This window comes from Misgurnus anguillicaudatus, chromosome 12 (assembly GCF_027580225.2).
Source record: "Misgurnus anguillicaudatus chromosome 12, ASM2758022v2, whole genome shotgun sequence".
Lineage (NCBI taxonomy): Eukaryota > Metazoa > Chordata > Actinopteri > Cypriniformes > Cobitidae > Misgurnus > Misgurnus anguillicaudatus.
In genome coordinates this window covers 31799539-31823034 of record NC_073348.2, presented here as the reverse complement: position 1 = coordinate 31823034, position 23496 = coordinate 31799539, and the positions used below count along the sequence as shown (strand labels likewise).

At 38.6% G+C, this 23496-nt stretch overlaps 1 protein-coding gene across 5 annotated transcripts in view; it reads right to left on the bottom strand.

Moving 5' to 3' along the window:
* Positions 1–23496, bottom strand: part of ryr1a (ryanodine receptor 1a (skeletal)) — a 74861-nt gene that overhangs the window by 37851 nt on the left and 13514 nt on the right. For 4 of the 5 annotated variants that reach the window (XM_073874388.1, XM_073874391.1, XM_073874390.1 and 1 more), the window contains exons 1-40: positions 20793–20949; positions 20325–20472; positions 19949–20154; positions 19681–19855; positions 19345–19553; positions 17814–18172; positions 17605–17734; positions 17318–17478; positions 16992–17154; positions 16646–16732; positions 14545–14771; positions 13803–14247; positions 12992–13567; positions 10683–10883; positions 10494–10605; positions 10219–10359; positions 9872–10145; positions 9673–9787; positions 8547–8679; positions 8040–8134; positions 7828–7963; positions 7057–7243; positions 6414–6525; positions 6205–6325; positions 5939–6108; positions 5501–5721; positions 5291–5381; positions 5059–5199; positions 4800–4963; positions 3725–3803; positions 3529–3616; positions 2607–2749; positions 2448–2525; positions 2285–2360; positions 1929–2052; positions 1718–1833; positions 1127–1194; positions 915–1036; positions 376–425; positions 137–197 (exon numbers count right to left, since the gene is read on the bottom strand). In XM_073874388.1, coding sequence (XP_073730489.1) covers positions 137–197; positions 376–425; positions 915–1036; positions 1127–1194; positions 1718–1833; positions 1929–2052; positions 2285–2360; positions 2448–2525; positions 2607–2749; positions 3529–3616; positions 3725–3803; positions 4800–4963; positions 5059–5199; positions 5291–5381; positions 5501–5721; positions 5939–6108; positions 6205–6325; positions 6414–6525; positions 7057–7243; positions 7828–7963; positions 8040–8134; positions 8547–8679; positions 9673–9787; positions 9872–10145; positions 10219–10359; positions 10494–10605; positions 10683–10883; positions 12992–13567; positions 13803–14247; positions 14545–14771; positions 16646–16732; positions 16992–17154; positions 17318–17478; positions 17605–17734; positions 17814–18172; positions 19345–19553; positions 19681–19855; positions 19949–20154; positions 20325–20472; positions 20793–20948 — 6461 coding nt within the window. In that variant the 5' untranslated portion in view covers position 20949. Of the gene's footprint in view, positions 1–136; positions 198–375; positions 426–914; positions 1037–1126; positions 1195–1717; positions 1834–1928; positions 2053–2284; positions 2361–2447; positions 2526–2606; positions 2750–3528; positions 3617–3724; positions 3804–4799; positions 4964–5058; positions 5200–5290; positions 5382–5500; positions 5722–5938; positions 6109–6204; positions 6326–6413; positions 6526–7056; positions 7244–7827; positions 7964–8039; positions 8135–8546; positions 8680–9672; positions 9788–9871; positions 10146–10218; positions 10360–10493; positions 10606–10682; positions 10884–12991; positions 13568–13802; positions 14248–14544; positions 14772–16645; positions 16733–16991; positions 17155–17317; positions 17479–17604; positions 17735–17813; positions 18173–19344; positions 19554–19680; positions 19856–19948; positions 20155–20324; positions 20473–20792; positions 20950–21043; positions 21138–21213; positions 21318–21413; positions 21519–22428; positions 22646–22870; positions 23064–23496 lie in introns of those variants that run through there. The other variant, XM_073874392.1, reaches the window with a different exon arrangement.

The window sequence follows — 23496 nt, the reverse complement described above, 5'->3', positions numbered from 1 at the left end:
ACAAACCATACATCAATGAAAAGCGTATTTATCTCAAAATGTATAAATCTCAATTGTAAAAATTGTCCCTTATGACTGGTTTTGAGGTCCAGGGTCATATAAGACTAAAGTATTGATAACTATTTGAATGACCCACCTTGCATCAAGTGACCGTGCAAGAATATGGAGACAGTTGACGATAGCAGGTGCATCCGTACCTACATAACACAGACAGGAAATGCTGTATTATTTCAACAGCAGTTAGCTTTTACTTTTCTCACTTTATTAACTCTTGACACTGTTACTGGTAGATAACAATGCAATGGAGAAAACAGAAGTAAAGCAAGTAAAGAAACAGGATGAAATGTAAGGCGAACAGAAAAGCAGATTTCTTACCAAAGAGAAACACTCTGTGTCTCACCAGGGCAGCCATCTTACAGAAAATACTGCATTAAAGATTGGAAAAAGAAAGAAAACAACCAATGTGAGGAAATGATAGTAGAAAGAAAAAGAAAATGAGAGACAAAACGGAAATAAGCAGGAAAAGAGGGCAGAAAGGTGCTGATGTTTAAAGATCCAAATAATTTAAGAAGCAAGGCCTTATAGTCTGACAAAGTTTAAAGGGATAGTCTACCCAAAAATTAATATTATGTCATCGTTTACTCTCCCTCATTTTATTATAAACCTGCATAAGTTTCTTTATTCTGTCCAAAGCAAAATAAGATATTTTGATAAATGATGGTAACCACACAGTTGATAACAAATACTAAGGATAAACAAATACTATGGAAGTCAATGGGTACCGTCAACTGTCATAATTTTATGTTCAACAGAATAAAGAAACTCATACAGGTTTAGAACAACAAAATGATGACAAAATGTTAATTTTTGGGTGAACTATCCCTTTAATATTCATTGTTTTTGACTGATTTTACCTTGCAATCATCTCTTTTTCTTTGTTTGAGGCATGTCCGCCACTGCCCAGGATTTTGGCCGGTGTGGAGAGGAAGTAGAGGCAGTGATTTTTAAAATACTGATTTATTAAAGGCAGAAGAATCTAAGGGGAGAAACATGTCATGCATTATTAAAAGTCCTCATAATATTAATATAAATGGAAAAGAGAGTTTGAATAATCTAAGAGCCTGACCTTGGCAAAAAACTTGATCTCTTGCTCATGTGGTGACTTTTCCACACGCCCGCTGCTCACGACCGCCTCTGTAAAACCAAATGTCAAAACCGTTTTGGTCATTCATATGGGATAACATGTTACCCTGTTTGTGAAATTTAGGTTAAAATCTCAAAATCAAATGATGACCTTACTCAATCAATATTAAAGATATCAAGATTATATGAAGAGTTTGGTTCCAAAACAAGATCCATTTTTAACATTTTTGTCAAAACATGTTTATTATCATGTTAGCATGTTTTTATTGTGTGTGTTTTTTGTGCTACTTAGCCGTATTTTATAAGTTATAAAGGCTTAAATTAAAACAAACCAACTGCATTTTGATTGATATTAATTGAAATGCACAATCAAAAAAGAAGATTTTTGAAAAATTTAAAAAAACGGAGGTTATCTCATTTTGGAACCAAACTCTTCACATTTTCACAGAATGTTCTCTATAATACTGTGTAAAAAATAGTAAATCGCACAAAAAATGACTTTAGCACGGTTTTCACAAGCAGGGTCATTATAAATACTATCCAAGCCGCATGTACGGATGAAGAACAGTTCTACCAAGATGTGCTATGAACTCCTGAGCAATGTCCATCCACTTTAACAGCTTCTGTAGAAAGCCGTACGCAAACCGCTTCTCAATAGATGAAATATCGCTCTCCATATCCTTCAGCCCTCTGAATAAACGCAGATGTTGAATAACATTAAAACATATAGTAATTAGAACTGTGTGTGTATATCATTATTTGTACTAACTAATCGAGTCGTGTACCTTGTCACAGCATATCCATTCAGCTGTAGAAACTTTAGCAGTTCGTAGGCTTTCTCTCTGTCTCGTGCCTTTTCTTTGGCCGTGAGCGTATCATAGGGCACAAGCAAAGGATGAGTTCCTCCTCCTGGTTACAAAGACAAAAGAAACAATATTGTTAATGAAGAAAAATTGGGGACTGAAATGAGTCTGGGATTATGTGAAGAGACAGAAGTAACTGAGACTGTGATGCTTGGAACAATGTCTAGCCGACAACATAAAACAAACTTTGTAAGTGTCACTGGGCAATCTTTTTACTTTGCATTGTTACTAATTAAATAAAATTGCATTTGTGTCATTCTTTCACTTCTTTTGCAAACCTTTTGCCTGCAGCTCCATTTTTTTCTTGCGTCCCCATGTGTTGTGATAGTTCTCTGCAAGCTGCTCTGCCATGGACTGGAAAAGACAGTTATGATAATTGCTACAAATCTAGCCATAATATTACCGTATCCATGAATTATATATTGATTTCTGTAGACCTACCTGAAGCTCTCGGGACAGTGTCATCCCTGTGATGTCAATGGGTTGAGGGCTGTATCCATGACTGGGGTCATAGGTCGCCTGCAATAGAAAGGGAGACATTTGTGAGTAAATCTAATCACAATAAATGGGCACTAATAAATTCTGTACATATGTGCTTACCTGTGCAGTTTGTGAGATCTTGCGAGCCGTCTTCTTCTCTGTTTTATCATCATCTCCTTCTCTGGTTTTGTCCAGTGTCCATTCCCAGGCAATCATGGCCTTGACTGATTCTTTGATGGGCCAGCGGTAGATTTCTTTATCCTAATGCAGAGATCAATCAATTAAAGTGTACCTGATGTACATTTCTTTAACTGATAAGAGTAAAATCCAGCCTGAAGTCTCATAATCTAATTATGAGATCAGGACCATCAAAGTTTGATTTCAGACACTGATTTCATATTGATTTCCATCTTTGACATGACCTTACTCTGTCAATATTTAAAGGAAAACACCACAGTTTTTTTAATATTTTACTATGTTCTTACCTCAATTTAGACAAATTAATACATACCTATTTTTTTTCAATGAGTGCACTTAATCTTTGTACAGCACGTCGTGAATGTGTTAGCATTTAGCTTAGCCCCATTTATTCCTTAGGATCCAAACTAAGGCTGCAAACTAAGGGCTCTTCCGCCATACAATACACATTTTATTTTGTGGCACCATACTTACTTGTGTAACTACTCATGTAACAGTCTTTAAATAGTGAAAACATGGAAGTGTTTGGTGGCTTCTGAATTCATCCCTGTTTGGATCCTAAGGAATGAATGAGGCTAGGCTAAATGCTAACACATTCACGATGCGCTGTACACATTCACAAAGTGCACGCTTTGGAAAAAAAAGGTATGTATTAATTTGTCTAAGTTGAGGTAAGAACATAGTAAAATATTGAAAAACTGTGGTGTTTTCCTTTAAGACATCTGGGTTATATTTTCACAGAATGTTCTTTACATTACGTAGAATGATTTTATGTATTTTATCCGGGGTTTTTACAGGTAGGGTCACATACATTATATGACATAATAAGTGACTTCTTTATCCTTTTCAGAAAATGTTTTGTACGGTCTGAGCATGGGATGAGTCTTGGCATTTTCATCCAGCACCTCCCCAAATGTCCAGTTGTTTTGGATCTGGAGAATTAAAAGATATAATTGTAAATCTTTCATATACTTTTATTCAGCAAACTGAATGCTATAAGAAAATAATTGAATCACCTTTACAACAAGTACAAGACATACCTTTTCAAAAGCCCATTTGTCATGAGTGTATTCTGCGTATCTGTTAATAAAACCGTCCAGTTTCTCAGGGATGATGGTGCTGCGAAAAGCAACAATTAAAGCACAATAAGACTTTTTGTCCATCCGGTTTATTCAACTGATAAACTACATTATTAAAGGATTAGTCCATTTTCTTAAAAGAAAAATCCAGATAATTTACTCACCACTATGTCATCCAAAATGTTGATGTCTTTCTTTGTTCAGTCGAGAAGAAACTATGCTTCCCGAGGAAAACATTGCAGGACTTCTCCAATTCCAATGGACTTCAATAGAGCCCAACATCCAACACTCAACCCAACACTCAACAGTTTTTTCCAACGGAGTTTCAAAGGACTACAAACAATCCCAAACGAGGCACAAGGGTCCCATCCAGCAAAACGACTGTCACCCCTGACAACAAAAACAACAAATATACACTTTTAAAGCACAACTTCTCGTCATGTAGATCCGGTCGTGATGCGCCAGCTGACCCCACGCAATACGTCATGACGTCAAGAGGTCACAGAGGACGAACGCGAAACTCCGCCCCAGTGTTTACAAGCGTCTTGAAAGAGGACCGTTCCGACGTTTTGTATGTCAACTGATACCAATTAATGTCTTTGTGGCAGTTTATTGTTTACAATGGTCCGCAAATGTGCGTTTTATATATGTAACACCTATGTCACTATGCATTTACGTTAGGTCGCGCCGGACCGGACCCAGACAAAAAGTTGTGGTTTCAAAGTACATATCTTTTATTTTTCTTGTCAAAAATGACAATCGTTTCGCTAGATAAGACCCTTATGCCTCGTTTGGGATTGTTTATAGTCCTTTGAAACACTGTTAAGTGTTGAGTTAAGTATTAAATGTTGGGCTCTATTAAAGTTCAGTAAAATGAGAAAAATCCTGCAATGTTTTCCTCAAAAAACATAATTTCTTCTCGACTGAACAAAGAAAGACATCAACATTTTGGATGACATGGTGGTGAGTAAATTATCTGGATTTTTCTTTTAAGAAAATGGACTAATCCTTTAAATAACTAAATAAAGCTCTGTACTTTGTGGTGTCCACTGGTTTGGGGTCGAAGTTTCCCTCAGCATCAACAGAAGCTTTCTTCTCAGTTTTGGATGAATAGCTGGCATCCACATAATCTGGAGAAATTGCTCCAGCGATTGCACATATGCAAGGCATGGCGATTTTAAACAGCTCTGCGTCAAATTTCTGTTGACAGAGAAAAGTCAGATAAGCAGAAATGTTGTGTCACTGTTAGCAGACAAGCTGAAGCTTGGTGTAATTTACAGCATATGAGATCTTACCTTGTGCGCCAGAGACTCAAAAATTCCCCAAAAGAGTTTACGGGTGAGATGAAGCTCCTCCTCTGACGATACGCCGAAATTAGCCCAGCCGTTCGGCAAGCAATAATACTTCCAACACCGCTCGTAATGATTAGTAAGCAGCTGAAAAATAATCACAGACAGATAAGAACAACTACAGTAACCAGTTGAAATGCATTGCACTGCCATGCAACGGAAGGACCTCATACAGTACCTTAAGGGGCATTTTAGCGTACTCGTTCAAAATCGGCACGTCAAACACCAGACGCCTGAGGAGGTGCTGGAGCATGGAAGGACGCAGGTACCTGCATCACAAACATATTTTAAAACCTTGGCTCATCAGTAAAATGATAATAATAATTATAATAACATCAGCACCAAACATCTTAGTGTCATGTTAATAATGTAAATACATAACGTTCACCTGCATAAAGACATGAGGCATTCCTCGATAACATCTCTCTGAGCTTTGGTAAGTGATCGACCTCGTGAAAGTCTGTAGATGGTGTGGAGCATCGAATCGATCATGATGGCGCGGTGGTCCGTGCCAGCGAACAGAGGAGCGCATTTAGTAATAAGAGGAAGCACAGCCGAACACAGGTAGCGGTTTAGAGCCAAAGCCATCTCTGTAGTGCTGAATGCAGCCTTAGAGAAAGAACCAAATAGTAAATGTGACTGTATTGTATTATAATGTGACACTATTATTGGTTATGATTTGTATCAGCTAACAAATTAAAGTTAATAAGAAACTGTGGTCACTGTAATTTCATTCATTCAACAAAGAATATATAAGTTTTGAACACCACAGCTCAGTGTCACATCACAAGTGGTAACTGCTAGGCCATCATACGTAACATCTTACCGTGTCTAAGGAAGCTGCTGCTCTCATGTCAGGTAGGAAGCCTACTTCTAAAACATGCAACAGGAAGTCCTGGTTATCGATGCCGTAGACTCTATCCAGGAACAGCACCATCGGTGCCTTATGATCAGGCACAAAACTGGCAGACATCTTTGGTTCAATGACGCTGTTATCTGAAAAATCAATTGTGAAATAAGCCACCATAGCTGAAAAGTATTATGCTTTACACCCTGACAGCATCAATCCACAAATTCCCATATCATCATCACCTTTCCCAAAAGCAGGTATCTGGACCGACAAGCTGATCACACCGACCAGATCTTCAATGGGCACGAGAGACCTAAGAATAGCTCTGATTCTCAAAGCCTCACCTTTACCAGCCTGGATTAACTACAAAAGAGACAAGGCAGATTTTCAGCAGCCAAATCTGATCGTATTTCATATACATAGGTACAAGGTACAGTACATACACACTTACATGCATCTCAGGAGCACAGCGACCCAGCAAATCAATAAGAGCAGAATAAAAGGACATAATGGCATTTCCAAGGTGCACCCTGTTTTCCTCATGTTGCTCCTCTCCTCCAAACCTGGCAATAGTAGGAAGAAACATTGATCAACCTTTTCTAGATTACATTTAGGACCATTGTAATTCAACTATGCAGACACATGTATAAAAGGGCACCTATTATGCAAAACCACCATATAATAAAACAAATCCACCCTCTTCTTTTTTAATCCCCATTAAACCAAAGCAGTCTCATTAGACATACTGTTTTGATTCTCTTGTTAATGTGATGTCACACTGATAAAGCCCACTACCACTATCTCAAGACTGAATTAGATCAATTTTAACTGAAATCGCTCGCTGTCTCTTTTGGTAAGGGAGTGAGGAGCAGTTGCTCAATTGCATTTAAAGGTACAGACACGAAAGCAGCAACTTTTTACTCTCACCCAAATAAGAGTATTTTGGACATGCTATTATAAATTATCTGTGTTTTTTTTAGCTGAAACTTCACAGGCACATTCTGGGCACACCTGAGACTTATATTACATCTTGTAAAAATGGGAATAATAGGTGCCCTTTAAAACAGTTTGGATAAGTCATGGACTGTGTGTACATTGGGAAGCGTCTGTCTTTTTTAACAGTAGGTCCATCTCTTGCTGGATCCTCTGAGATCTTAATGGCCTCTTCGATGGCAGCGAGAAGGCCGTTCCCACCCTCTCCTCTCAGAGCGGGTCCAAAACACTCAGGCCTTCTGATTAACAGGCGAACCACCACATTAGCGTTCTCCTCCACGCTCTCTCCTGAAGGAAAACATCAAACATAATTTTCTCAGTCTATTATATTATATAAAATCTAGTTCAATACTAACTTAAAGGAAAACACCACCATTTTTCAATATTTTACTATGTTCTTACCTCAACTAAGACTAATGAATACATACCTATCTTTTTTCAATACGTGCACTTTTAATCTTTGTACGTAGCCTCGTGAATGTGTTAGCATTTAGCCTAGCCCCATTCATTCCTATAGCTCCAAACAGGGATGAATTTAGAAGCCACCAAACACTTCCATGTTTTCCCTATTTAAAGACTGTTACATGAGTAGTTACACGAGTAAGTATGGTGGCACAAAATAAAACTTTTGTTTGGAGCCATAGGAATGAATGGGGCTAGGCTAAATGCTAATACATTCAAGAAGCGCTCTACAAAGATTAAAAAATGCACGTATTGACAAAAGATAGGTATGTATTATTCGTATAAGTTAAGGTAAGAAAATAGTAAATATTGAAAAATTGTGGTGTTTTCCTTTAATAATTACAGTACGTTAACAAATATATATATAGCTATATAAAGCCAGAAATAACCGTAACATGCTAAACACAAACCATTAACGAATACAGCAAATCGGAGGAAGTCCAGGTACTTCTCTCCTCCACACGGGTTCCACCCTATATCTGGGTATCCTTTTGATAAAAGCATGGGGCAGCTCTGCAGACCACAACCTGCCAGGTACTTGACCACCTGAACAAAGAGTCGGGGAGCATGAGAGAAAGATTTTTGCAAAAAATCAAAGTTTGTCACTTTTAGATCCTCTCACCATCTCCAGGTCTTGTTCTTGAAGAGCCAGCGCAAGTTCATTATTATCGATACAAGACGCTGCAGCAACATCGAGAGGAGTAGAGCCACGCATTCCTAAAAGAGCAACACAGTCACTTGATAAGAGATTAAAAGATACATAAATAAATGAATAGAATAAATTGGGATTAGAGTTAGACTAATCCTAAACCTGAATGTACATTAAAGGCGGAGTGCACGATATCTGAGAAAACACTTTGGAAAAGAGAGTCGGGCCGACTACCAAAACACACTTGTAGCCAATCAACAGTAAGGGGCGTGTCTACTAACCGACATTGTTGCCTGGGTTGCGTATGTGTGGGGCGGATCTATCAAAAGAAGGTCCAGATTCTATTGGGGTAGGGGCGCGTTTGTTTAGGTGATTTCAAATGTCAACATTGGCTTTCAAAAATCATGGACCCTGCCTTTAAAACAGGTTCAGGTTGAATGTCCTGAATGTATATGGATGATAAGAGAAAGAATCTTTCACCGAGCCCGATGCCGCTGTTTTGTAGGAGATATCCCAGATGATCAAACATCGAGCGCTGATTTTGCCTGCTGATACGGCAGAAGTAACACAAGAAACGACAGCAGTTGGTCACCACACGAGGAAACCGAATTTCCTGCAGAATCAAACACATTCGGTCAAGTCATGTCAGTTATGTCATTATTATTAAAAAGAAACATTTAAAGGGATAGACCAGCCAAATATCAAAATTACCCCATGATTTACTCACCCTCAAGAAATACGAGATACACATGTCCATCATCTTTTAAACGAACACATTTGGAGCTATCTTAGTAAATGCCCTTGCTCTTCCACGCTTTATAATGGTCGAAAAAAAGGGATCAGGGAACAACTTCTAAATTTAAACCCAATAAAAGTGCATGCATCCTTTACAGGTAATCTACACGGCTCCAAGGGGTAATGAAGGCCTGCTGCAGGTAATCAATGCAAATTTTTAAAGGGACAATAAGTAGGATTTACCCCCACCTAGTGGTAAAATTTTATTTTGCATTTAAACGAATAGTGCTCTCTAGCGCCTCGCTTTTCCGAATGCATGTTGCAACTACGGTAGCCGTTATGTAATCACGGATCTCCTTATCCGTTTCAGCTGGTTCACGTGTTCTGAATGAAAACGTGTTGTGGAAGCGCTTTGGTAGGCTAGTGCTTTTTGTCCCTCTCTGCTATTATAGTTTATTAATGCGGCGGAACGACATGGAAGCCTCCTTGGACTTACCTGTTCAATGTAAGTAAAGAGAAGAAATTCTACGCTTACAAAGAAAAGTCAGATCATTGGCAGAGGTCATTTGACACCAACAAGGACATATTTATGAATAAAGACATTGATTTTGATTAATTAAAACAATTAAAACCCTACTTATAATAAATATCTATATTTCAAACTTTATAAACTGTAATAACTAGATGGTAACGCTGCCATCTTGGACTGACTTCTGTTAAGGATGGATGCACTCTTTTGGGCTTCGGGGTCGGAAGTTGTTCCCTGATCCCTGTTTTTTACCGTTAGCAGCTTGGAAAAGCAAGGACATTTACTAAAATAACTCCAAATGTGTTCTCTGAAGGACGCTATGTGAAATTCTATGAGATGTACCTTGGAATCTCCACCTCCAAGGACGTTCACCATAACCTCCATGACGGTCTCGTGCATTCCCAAAGCTCTCATGAGGTTTGGATGCTGGTAGAAAACTCGGTTGCTCATGATGTTTCTAAAAAAGAACAGAAAGTGGTTGCAACTCCTGACAGCGTTTTAAGTTGTTGTTGTAAGTTTAGGATGCAAAAGTCGTTCTCACCCGATACTTTGAATCATCAGCCTCTCTTCTTCCGGTCCCATCTGAACGATTAGCAGCGATCGAATCTGTCCCAGACATTCCAGTAGCTCCATGGTGTCCTGTATGGACACAGCGTTGATGATGTAAGCTTTGGGCAGCGCTCGGATCAGTTCACCCAGGGCATCATACTGTCGGTGTAACAGGCTGAACATCAGCCGAACCAGCTCAGGGTTCTGAATGAAAGATTCCTGAGCCCAGTGTATCATAGTGTGAGAGATCAACTCCTGTAGAGTACCTATGACACAAGACTTAGCATTTGACATCCTAAAACAACCTGGACAGTCAAAATAACTTGGGTAAAGTCTTACTAGGTTTTTTATCTTCTTCAGGTTCAGGCTCGGCCTCTGGTTTCTTTCGTAAATTCTTAACTTTATTCACCAATCTTAGAAGGCGTCCTCGGACTGAGGTGTCCACCTCCTCTTCCTCCTCCTCTTCTTCAATATGCACACCTGTGGCAAAAATGACAAAAAGACAATTACACGTACAGTGACTATTGTGAATTTGCTGGTCTTTGATAAAAGTCTTGGTAAGGTCAAAGAGGTTAGCAAAATTCATAAGATAAAGTCTGTTTGGTTAGACTCACCACAGTGAGCTAATAGGTCATGGTGAAACGTCAGCAATCCGTTGCGGACTTCTTCAGGAACGGGACAATCTTCTTCCTCCGGACAGTGCTTGAAGTTCATCAACATGTTCACCTACGTATCCAATACAGTTCCAAAACTGAGTATAATGCTTTTTAGGATGAAAATTTTTTGCCGCAAAGATCCAGTACCTGTTCCTGTGGAGGAGAGCGAAACTCACGGGTCTTGCGGGCCGTTTCTGCAGCGCTCATTGTGAAGGCTTGCATGAGCTCATTATAACGCTGCCTCTGATTGGTCTGCACCTGGTTGACAAACCTGTCTGAGAAAGCGATGATGGTTTCCACTCTGTGACGCAGCTCACAGTCGCAGAAATACTGCAGTAGAGTACACATCTGAGGAAAAGGGGTACATTTTGTAATTTAGTTACTGTCCCATTGATGCAAATCCATAGAAATACTTTACACCTTCAAAAAACATGAAAGAACTTGCTTGCAAAACATTTAACTACACTGCAAAAAATGACTTTCTTACTTAGTATTTTTGTCTTGTTTTGAGTAAAATTATCTAAAAATTCTTAACTTAAGATTTTTTTTCTGGATGAGCAAAACGATCTAAGAAAATAAGTCTAGTTTATAGACAAAAAATATACAATTTAAGTGAATTTAAACTTAAAACAAGCTAAAATATCTGCCAATGGGGTAATAAAAAAAAATCTAAAAATAAGTTTTCTTTTTTCTTGAACACTTAATTTAAGTAAAATTTTCTTACCCAATTGGCAGATATTTTTGCTTGTTTTAAGCACAAATTCACATAAATTGTATCATTTTTGTCTAAAAACTAGACTTATTTTCTAAGGTCATTTTGCTCATCAAGAAAATACATCTTGATTTAAAGGGGACAGAGAATGAAAAAACATTTTTACCTTGTCTTTGTTGAATAATGGTAGTCTACCCACATTCACAAACATACAAAAAGTGCTATACATACTAAAAATCTCAGTCTCATAGAAATTCCTCTTTTAGAAATGTCAGCCAGAAAACAGCCCAATCTGAAAAACTGATGCTTATGACATCACAGGCATCTAACTGCCCCTCCACTTTAAAATAATTGGCTACATTTTTTGAGTGGCAGCAAAGACAGCCAATCAGTAATGAGATTGGAAGTTAAGCCAGTAGGGGGAGTGCAAAACCACTTGTTTAAAATCCCCCACCCTAATAGAGCTATCTGAGAGAGGTTTTTAGGAAGCTTCTAAGGCATTACAGACCCAAACAAAATTTTTTTTGTCTACATTTCAAATCACAGAACAAGGATAAATACTCCGTTCATTCATTCTATGTCACCTTTAAGAATTTTTAGGTATTTCTACTGAAAACAAGACAAAAATACTACACTGCAAAAAATTATTTTCAAGAAAAAAAATCTTAGTATTTTTGTCTTGTTCTCAGTAGAAATATCTACAAATTCTTAAATTAAGATGCAAAAAGACCCATGAAAATAAGTCTAGTTTTTAGACCAAAAATATCAAATTTAAGTGATTATAAAAATAAACAAGTAAAAAAAATCTGCCATTGGTGTAAGCAAATTTTTCTAGAATTTAGTGCTTAGTAGTCGCTTAGTATTAAAAAAATCTGCCAATGGAATAAGAAAAAATATCTTGAAATAAGTTAACTTTTTTCATAAACACTTAATTCAAGAAAATTTTTCTTATTCCATTGGCAGATTTTTTTGCTTGTTTTAAGCACAAATTCGCTTACATTTTATATTTTTGTCTAAAAACTAGACTTATTTTCCTAGGTCATTTTGCTCATCAAGAAAATACATCTTAATTTAAGAATTTTTAGATTTCTAATGAAAACAAGACAAAAATACTAAGTAGTCGCTTAGTATTCAAAAAAATCTGCCAATGGAATAAGAAAAAATATCTTGAAATAAGTTAACTTTTTTCATAAACACTTAATTCAAGAAAAAAATTCTTATTCCATTGTCAGATTTTTTTGCTTGTTTTAAGCATAAATTCGCTTAAATTTAATATTTTTTTGTCTAAAAACTAGACTTATTTTCTTAGGTCATTTAGCTCATCAAGAAAATAGATCTTAATTTAAGAAAGTCATTTTTGCAGTGTAGTGAAATTTCTGTCATTATTTACTCACCTTTGAGTTGTTACAAACCAGTATCAATTTCTTTGTTCTGCTGAACACAAAGGCAGATATTTGTAATCAAGCAAGAAACAGAAGCACCACTGACTTCCACAGTAAAATAAAAATACTATGGAAGTCAATGGTGCTCCAAAACAGTTTGCAAAATATCTTCCTTTGTGTTCAGTAGAACAAAGAAATTTATACAGAACTGTAACAATTTAAGGGTGAGTAAATAATGACAGAATTTTCATTTTGGGTGAACTATCCCTTTAATGCTACACCTGTGGTTACTTGTGCACATGTAAAAATATGGGGAACTGACTTTTGTTATGTTACACTGTATTTATACAGAGGCAGTTCACCTGAAGTTTGACAGATTCAGGAAGCTTCATATGCAAAAGTCCTTCTCCCACATCTTCCTCTTCCTTCACTTCTGCAACACCATCCTCGTTCTCCACCTCTTTACCTGCTTTCTCCTGATCTGTTTTTTCTGCAGCATGCTCCTTTTCCTCTATTTGTTTTCCTTCCTGTTCTTCATATTCCTCATCCTCTTCCAGCTCAAGCTCCTCTTCCTCAGACTCTTCTTCTTCTCCCACCCCCTCATCCATTAACTCTCCCCTGTTGTCACCCTCTTCTTGTTCCTCTTCCTCTTTCACCTCTGTTCCTTCCTCTTTGCAGACCAACTGTTGTTCCCCATCTCCAGCTTTGGTTGCCTCCGATTCTTCAGCTTCACCATCACTGAATACAGACGGCTCGATCAGTTTCAGGATGTGTTTCACGTCGCTGTCGTCAAACACGCCCATAATGAGCAGAGTGCTGATGAGCTTCAGGATCGGCACAAAGTGGAACTCAACGCTGCCTCCTACAGGATCACGCATGGCCTGTCCTCCATCCTGCACTGCTTCTGTAAGCATGCTGAGGGCATGGTCTTTGAGCATCTAGTGTATGGAAAAGAAAAAACAGAAGAATGGAAGACATAAAAAATATGAAAACAGATAAAAAATGACATCTCAAGATGCACCAGTAATCTTTTTTTTTCTAAATCTCCTAATTTAAGCCCTGTATATAAAACTAGGCCTTAGTGTTTAAAACATAATGCAGACCAGATTTAAACGTGCATCCTCATGAGCTGCTACACGTTATACAGATTGCACCACAGCTCGGATATTTTACCTGCAGAGGTACGAATGGGCTTAGGGTATAGAGATCTGCATTTGTCCCCACAAACCCTGTGGGGGCAAAATGTAGTTTGGGGCGCAGGCAGGTGGTAAGTCCGACGCCAGGCAGTGCGTGGGCCTTCTCGGCGTCTGAGTAGAGGGTGATACTGCGTGTCTCATCCGTCATGGGCACGATGAACTCCTTATTGGTCATGAGACGATTGCGTTTTGCAGACTCAAGATGCATGGAGATGAGCAGGTCGTAGTAGCCGCTGCGGATGGGGCCGGGCAGGTAGGTGTTCTCAATGGCGTAGAAGAGCTGCGATTCGTCAACGTGACTGCAGAGGGCGTGAGCGACACGGTTGTTGCCCAGAGCACAGACTGAACCGTATAGCTTGAGAGTGTGGTAATGAAACGTCATCAGGTCTGAGCGCTCGGAAAGCTCCAGAATATCGATGCATCTGGGGAGAGAAGGAAATGAAATCTTGTTTTGTGTATTTGAATGTTGGCTTGTAAGTCAAATATATGAAAATGTCAAATATTTGCTCTTTAGAGAAACACTTATTTTGCACTGCATAAATATTTTTATCCAATCGGAACAATTATCTAAAATGAGAATGCCCCACTCCCTAATACCACATATAAATCAACATGCAAAGTAGTAAATTATATTTATTAAAATTCTTTTTTTATTACATTTTATTGCATCTCCATCAGTTATATTTAAGAAATCGTTCATCAGTATATGAATGTAATACCTGTTCTCCTCAGGAATGTGCAGTGCCATCATTACAAGAGGTTCAGAACATTGAACTTTCCATCCCAGCCTTTCACTCACACGACCCGTTTCAGGTGCCAAAAAGTGATTAGGCATCCGGCTCCATATGACCGGGGTCAGCATTTGGACATCTAACCTGGGTGGACATTGGGGAACCGGGTTCTTTTGGTCACTGCGGAACATGGCAGCAGAGATGGGCATGATGTTCTGGATGAAGAGAGCAAAGTGTAGAATAAGAGTAAAGAATCAGGAGCTAAAGGAAAAAAGCAATAAAGTGCAAATTCCTGTATCTACGCTTAGAGCGCACTTATATTATACCGAACCGTGCCCGAGCATGATTGTCCCCTCTCCCTACTCCCCCAAAAGCAGCACGCATTCATGTACTTTTATCGATCCGAGCATGCTTTCGTCATTCGTCATCACTGTTGCTGCTCAGACATTCACGAAGTGCTGCTGCTAGCCATTTTGGTTCTCTAAGCATAAATTCCTTTATGATGCCTCCCACCCCGACCCCGAGAAAAAAAGCGCTTGTTTTTCCCAGTTAGACTTTTTATTACCAAACATATCAAACTCAATACCAATAACACAATGGGCCCTATTTTAACGATTTCAGCGCACGGTCATAACGGTCTTAACAGGTGTGTCTGACTCCACTTTTGCTAATTTAACGACAGGAAAAGTGGTTTGTGCACCGGTCGAAAAGTGTTGTTCCTATTCTCATAATGAGAAATGGGTGTGTTTTGGGCATAACGTGCAATAAACCAATGAGAGTCTTAACTCTCATCCCCATGTCTAATCCCTATTTAAATGACGGACTTTGTAAACTGAAAAACTAAGCGGAGAAAGAAGACCCCCAGTTTAAGATTAATGTTAAATAATTGTGTTGTTTTTATTTGTATTGAAACCTTCAAAAGCCGTTTTCTTTTAGTCATGAAAGTAAAAATAGCAGGTTTTTAATTGCTGTAAATTTATGGATATCCAACATCATCAAAAAATTATTTACAAGTATGTAATTAAATCTTTGTACTCTTAAAATACTTTATTTGTAGCAAACAGGAGATAAAGAATTTACAAAAATGCGGAGAGCCGTTTAAGCACTTGGATAGCACCATGAGGTTTTTTTTAATCATTTCTTAAAAATTTTTCTCATCTCGTCATATCCACAGGTACAGAGTCATCATATACAATAAATCCGTGTGGTAGCCTTTAAAAAAACATTTAAAAATAGATTCAATATAAATATTGCAAAACATAATAAAGCAAAACATGTAATAAATTATCTCTTTACGTCTTCTAACGTCTTATAATCGTTCCTCATTTATGTCCAATATATATTGTATATATATATGTATATAGAAAGTATTAACCACCGTCACCTCAAATAAAATCATAAACGACTGCTGCTCAGTATCTAAGGAAATATAGTAAAGAAAGTAACAGCTAGCTGGCATCAGTTATTTGTAAAATGCATAGGTAATCCTGACTCCTGCTGTCTTTTCGGGGCCATTTCTATAAAAGTTGGCCTCTGTCTGTAAAACTTCGTCAGGCGCCCGCGCAATCAACCGGTGCGGACCATCCAAGGCGAAGGGGGCATACTTTCTAGACTAGAGCAATTAAATTATCTTGTTCCCCCTTTTTTTGTTACATACACATGGCTAAAAGTGCCTATTAATATTTCTATAGGCTAATGAAATAATATCGGCATTATAATTTTTTTCATTAGGCTATTTTTGGTGCCCCCTCAGCACCTGGTGCCCTACGCACAGTGTGTGATGCGTGTGATCGGAGCGTGGCGCTGCATTCACGTAACCGTAATTCGTAAGGTTTTTACGAAGGCAGATACGAGTTAGTATTCGTGCAATTAAATTCTGCAATCATACTGCGCATTCCGTGCCTGAGCCCAAGTGAACCGCGCCCGAGCCCACCTCTGCAAGCAGGCCAGGACGCAATTAACCATACCTGGGCTTGGTATGGAGCGATCACACTAGTCAAATGAACCAGGCTTTGGGGGTCAAACACACTCGGGCGCGGTTTGGTTTGGATAATGAGAGTGCACGCTTAGTAGTCTTGAGGATAGTGACCTTTAATTTGCCAAGTTCCACTTGTAACATGTTCTGGCTGGATGGCAAACAAAACACAGCAGGAAACAGCTTAGTGTTGGGTTCCACCTAAAAAAGAAAATATTCACACATATGATTTCAACTGACCTTGATTATTTGTCTAAGAAATCATGAACTGTATTGTCCTGAATATAAGGTTACTTTTTTTACATTTGGACAATACGGTATATAAAAATTCACTACTTTCTACTAAAAAATCGAGAATCTTGCACATAAATTTTAAAAACATACAAAACAATGCTTTTTAGAACAACATCTTTTACCCTAATTTAACCTTATAAACACATCTCAGTTCACTTCATCTTACTTGGAAGAAAGTGTTGATCTCTTTGCCATTGGCTGTGAAGGTCATGAGTCCTGTATCCAAGTCCACCAAACAACCAATCACAAAGTCCTCCTGGCTGATTCGAGTTTGCTGTGAGCTGCTAAACTCTCCTCCCCACACCATGTAGCAGTTACTGCGTTTAACACTGTGGAAACCAGATGAGAGACAACATACATTACTGTGCTTGGTGTGCTAAAACATACTGTATGATCTCTATTAGGATTATAAGTATATGAAATAATATTAATCTAGTTTCCTTACTCTAATAGTCCCTGTTTGTATGTATGTAGCAGTAGGAGTGGGTTTACCTGTCATGAATGTTGCCTTTATCATCCCCAACAGTAACAGTTACATTTCGGACCTTGATGAGATCAAAGTGTGGGTCATACAGGTGGTAGTCAGGAGTAACCCAGCCTGCCCATACACCACTAGGCTCCTGCCCTGCAAATATCCGGACGGAATAATAATACTGGAGGGAAAAAAGTAATTTCATTAGAGGACAAACTTTTCATGGATATTCTGAATTCACTGAAGTGGACATATAGCATATGTTTTGGAATTTTATAATGGCAATGAATGTAAAAGTTTATACATAAGTTGTTGTGCTCGAGATAATTTCAACATCGTCTCTGTCATCCGGGACAACGTCCTTTATCAGTCGGGGCACTATTGGAACCACGGGAGGCGGTGCTATAAATGCTGCCTTCTTTGCCTTAGAAAAGAACCTGGAAATCACAGATAATTTGTCACCCCGGTAAAATATATTGACAGTGTATGATAAAATCCCTCTACAAGGCTCCTGACCCTCTCTTTTTGCTCTTCTCTGTGGTGGTGTCCTTCTCATTCTCTCCCTCTTTATTGCCATTAAGCTCTTTCGGGACAGACGGCTCCTTCTCTTTCTCGTCTTGCTCTCTGCGTGTTGCTGATTTCTTCAGAAGCTCAAACTCCGATTCTGGGTCCACCTCAAGAGTTTCGTCTTCTGGGATAGTGAGGGTGCGGGTCAGGGGTGAGGCACCCACCGGGACCTTGAAGGTCTCGTGGAATTCAATAGGCATGCTGAGTCTAAAGAACATAAGATCGGTGTTGGCATTCTGGGATCCGTACGTCCTATGGGTGAGTTTAAGACAGGGTGCGCTATCTACTGTTCCATCCACACGGGACACCTATCAGGAAAAAGAACAGAAAAGCAATTGTATTTTTTGTTGAACTCTTTTCCCGTCATTGACAAGTTATCTCATCAATTAAGAGAAAACATCTGCATAAAAAATACGTGTTCCAGTGATGCGCAGGTTGATCCGAAATAAGCGGGTGCCTGTGGTCACCCGCAGTTACGAGTCATCCAAAAATATTTTTTATGATATTCGGGCTGCGGTCGGTCGGGTCGTTTAAAATTAAGATGCCAATTAACTATTTTAAACAATTACTACTTTAAAAAAAAAGCGGGCCAAGGAGTGGGTCGGGTATAATATTTATTTTTTATTTTTTTTGAGGTCCGAGTTATCACTGATGTGTTCCTAGTGAGGTTTTATGTTAATCTGTAATACCACAATTATCCACTAGATGGCGCACATACCCAATTTATAAAATAACTGAAGCAAAAAATGATTTACTTATTTTAAACTCTGTGTATGTTTTGATAATAGTTCTGAATCTGATCTGCAACAAAATTCCCTTACAAAAATGCATTTATTTGAGCTTTTTGCTAAAAAAAAATTATTTTTTAAGAAAAATTAAAAAAAATATTTAAAAGTTTATAAGTAGATAAAAAAATATAGACAGAATGAAACTTTTTTTTAACGTTTTGTTTGTGTGTTTGTTTGTTTGAAAGCAGAGGGTCTATTCTTTCATTTGATATATTTGTATGTATATTCAAAGATGAAAATTTTCCTAAAAGGCATTTTGTGAAACTTTTGTGAAAATCACAAAAAATGCCGGCAGGCAACTTTTCAAAAAATGGATGGCAGGGAATGAGTTAAATATGTAAAAGAATATGCAAAATATGTTTAAATCTGGTGGTGTCTAGTTCATTTCGAAAGTAAAAATGTTAATGCATTTTTTTGATTCAATTCTATGTAAAAATGTATTTACTCTTGCCAGTTCAAATAAAGTCAAAAAAGGAGTTACAATTCTAGTTGATGTTATTTCGCATTCATTTACCATACTGGATATGGAAGTTACAGTGCATTGTGGGATATAATGCTCTGGTGTATACTGCCCATTTTTGGAAACGTAGTAGTGCAGGTAATTTGAGCATTTAATGCATAAATGTTTTCAAGTATTCATGTTTTTTCAAAAATATATTTTTTAGGTTGGAATATTCGTTAATTATTTTTACCTCAATATGTGGGTGGTCTGTTGGCACGGGCACAAACTGGGGCAGGCTCTTGCTGAACCACATAGTGATATCTCTCTTCATGTTGATGGCAAATGGCTCAAATCCTTCCTGCAGGCCACAGATTGTGAAGTAACGCAGACTGCTCACATTCTGGCCAAGGTTGATACGGCCCACCTGAGACAATCCGAGACTGCACACAGGGATGAATCCTGTACAGAAAAAAATCCACATTGAATAACACAGACATATTCACAATTGTCTCACAACTAATCCTGAGACCCTCATTTTTTATATTTACATTTTGAAGCAGATCTCAAGTCTTGCCCTGACTCTTACCCTCTCCAATCTCAATGTCTTTGAAGGCCATCTCAGATCCAGAGTCACTGATGAGCATTTCTCCATTTAGCGTAAACATGATGTTCTGTTCCGTCAGGTCTATCATGCACCCCACCACATCTCCAGGCTGCCACTGCCTACCAAATGGCTCATTCCCGATGTGCCATCGCTGAGCCTATGATGACCAACCAAAACCAGGAAGCTTGTTTATGCTTCTCAAGCACATTACACATACTCAAGACAACTATTGTAATATAATTTTTATTACCCTGCACCCATTGAAGACGTAGGCCAGGTCATCGGATCCCAGCTCTCTGTCTGCGTGCACGCTGGGTCTCGCCCACCCGACTCTCATCTCACCAACTGTTACTGCTTCGAACTCAAAGTACCATTTCCCCTGAGTCACAGCATACGATTTCTCTGCCCTGAATACACGGATCTTATCACTCCGAACACTGCCAGGACCATGACCACCTGGAATACACGTCCAAGTGAAAATTAAAAAGCTTGCAAACACAACCTTGAGAACAATACTTTGGTACTCCATGTGTAGGTCTATACATTATCAGTTTATCAATAATTAGTTAAATAGTTAACATTTAAAGGAAATGGTTTTATCAAGAAAGTAAGGTAGATGGACTTACTGCTCTCCTGATCAGGTGGCTCAATATTGTAGCCATAGCCTATGAGAGTCCGTACAGCAGCGCATACTGTGTCTCGATTGGTCTTTTTTGTCTTTTCATCCAGAAGATTGTATGGGACGAGGCGGGGGTTGCGCTTGTTCACAATGTCCTACAAATGAGTAGTCAAAGCCAAAAACAAGTAAAGCATCAAACAGAGCTGATCCAATCTTTGGAGTTTATATTTCATTATACAACACGGCAGATGAATGCTTTATTCTGATTGGTTGAGAAATCTTCTACAGGTATGCAAGAAACGCATACCTGACCTGTCAAATGTCTTAAAATAAGCACCAGCATCCTTTCAATTACTTGAAAATAATGCACACCTGTCGTCAATTATTCCTTACACTATTATCTGGACAATTGTAGGTAGGGGATTTATTTGTACGATTTCAGTCTTACTAAAAACTAAAAATCATGCAGGCTGACCTGAACGATGCTGTAAGTCCATCCTTGTCGAACCCGGTCACGAGCCCAAACATTGTGTCCATTTTCAGCAAGTCTTTCCACGAGTGTGTTCTGATTCGGTGTCAGTTTCACATGGTTAAGGTCCAGAGGTGCAGGTTTATATCCATTGCTCTGCATATACGTTATATTAAAAAAAAAAAATTTTTTTACAATTAGTTATTTTGATTTTATCTTTGCTGTAATATATTCTCATTTTGCAAGGTATCTGTCACATGAACTGACGTTTTTGGTAGTTTGATCTTCTTCAGGTTCTCCTCGGCTTTCTCGTCACCCATGCCCACATGACATCCTAAAGCCAGAAGAGTCCTACAGAGAGAAGTAGAAGTGTCTATTAACCATTACCCCACACAAATGCCAGTAAAAAGCAAAGTGTTTTTCTCACTTCAATGTTTCTCCAGACATGGCAAGGTTATAGTTCTTCTCTGGATCTGGGAGACCTTGGAAGTCGACTAGACAAGGGTGAAGCTTCTTATTGTCATCACGAAACTAAAATAGTGGGAAGAAAAAAATTGACGAGGAGTGCAAAGAGGCACCAATAAAACTTTAGTGGTAACATGCACAGAAAAAAAAAGAAAGACTCACCGGTCCGTATGTCCAGCCCTGCTCAATACGGGTGACTGCCCACAACTCATGGCTGTTCTCAGCCAGTTTCTCTCTGATACGTTCTAGGTGAGGTGGGAGAACAATCTGAGGGAATAATTAGGATAATTCGGATTCACATAGTCATTAAAAATACTCTTTAACTTAAAGGATTAGTCCATTTTCTTAAAAAAATCCAGATAATTTACTCACCACCATGTCATCCAAATTGTCTTTCTTTGTTCAGTCGAGAAGAAATTATGTTTTTTAATGAAAACATTCCAGGATTTTTCTCTTTTTAATGGACCCCAAAACATAAGTTTTAATGCAGTTTAAAAAATTGCAGTTTCAAAGGACCCCAACACTTATTGCAGTTTCAACGCAGGTTCAAAGGACTCTAAACAATCCCAAACGAGGCATAAGGGTCTTATCTCGTAAAAAGATTTTTGGCAAGAAAAATTAATTACCTAACATAATTGCATAATGACATCGAAAGGTCACGTGTTACATCTATAAAACGCACATTTGCGGACCATTTTAAACAATAAACTGACACAAAGACATTAATTAGTATCATTCGACATATAACCACGTCGGAATGGTCCTCTTTCTCCACACTTGTAAACACTGGAGCGTAGTTTCGATACGTCATCCGTGACCTCTTAACGTGATGATGTATTACGTGAGGACGCGCTGGCGCATCACAGGACCGTTTTTTTTTTGCCAAAAATGACAATCGTTTCGCTAGATAAGACCCTTGTGCCTCGTTTGGGAGCCCTTTGAAGCTGCGTTGAAACTGGAATATTAAACTGCATAAAAACTGGTAAGTGTTGGGATCCATTAAAGTCCATTAAAATGAGAAAAATCATGGAATGTTTTCCTCAAAAAACATAATTTCTTGTCGACTGAACAAAGAAAGACATCAACATTTTGGATGACATGGTGGTGAGTAAATTATCTGGAATTTTTTTAAGAAAATTGACTAATCCTTAAAAGGAAATTCAGTCTCAAATCCCACCTGCACAGTGTCAACAGGACACGGAGTGAAGGCGGTGTGTGAGAGAGATTGCGTCGGCCCCAGAATGTTTCGGACACCATTGAAGTCGTGTTTATATTCTTTAATGTGCTCAATCCGCAGTCTGTCCTTGGGCAAAACCGCTTCATAGCATGGAGAGTAACCTGGAGGAGGGAGGAATTTGAAGTCTCCTTGTCGTCCACCAAGGAGGAAGCGAACTCTGTAAAGTAAAAGCAAAATGGATGCTACAATGCAATTATGAGGAACTGTTGTAAAGCAGCTCAACTGGTACATCATGGCGCATCGTAAGTTCAATTGCCAGGGAACACACAACTCATATAAATCCCTAAACAGTAAGCAGGTTTGGATAAAATGCATAAATGTCAATCCAATGTCATTTACCAATAGCATTTCTAAAGCATTCCTATAATTAAGTAACTCTTACTTTATGCCAGCTGAGAAGCTGACCACAGGGAAGAAGAGACCATCCAGATTGAAGTTTTCAAACATGCCTTGAACAGGATGTCCATTGATGCGGAAGGAGATACTGGGCACGCTCAGATCCAAACAGCAGCTTACTACGTCCTCAGCCCCAAGGATGTGTTGACTGGGTGAATTCACCTGACGTGGAACACGACCTGAAGGAATAGGACAGGAACTTTGCCACTAACATCACCACATAATAAACACTTCATAAATAATAATTTTCCAAATACTCCAACCATCAACCATTGGTCAAAAAGTGGTCATGTAGCTCAGTTGGTATAGCATTGCATTAGAAATGCATAAGGTAGTGGGATCGATTCCCAGGAAACATACATTATTCTATAAATGTATATATTTTAAATGCACTAAATGACTTAAGCTGCCTTTTAACAGATTAGGTAAGCATTTATTGTTTATTGGCATGGAATAGTGGGCTTTGTGCCCAGCTGCACTGCTTCCTGGGCTTCGGCCGGCTCCTTGTTTCCTGTCTGCCATTGTTGGACAGGCTGATTAATCCAGGTGTGCCTGACCGCAGTAGTCACAAACAAACTGATTAATCCAGGTGTGCCTGACCTCAGTAGTCAC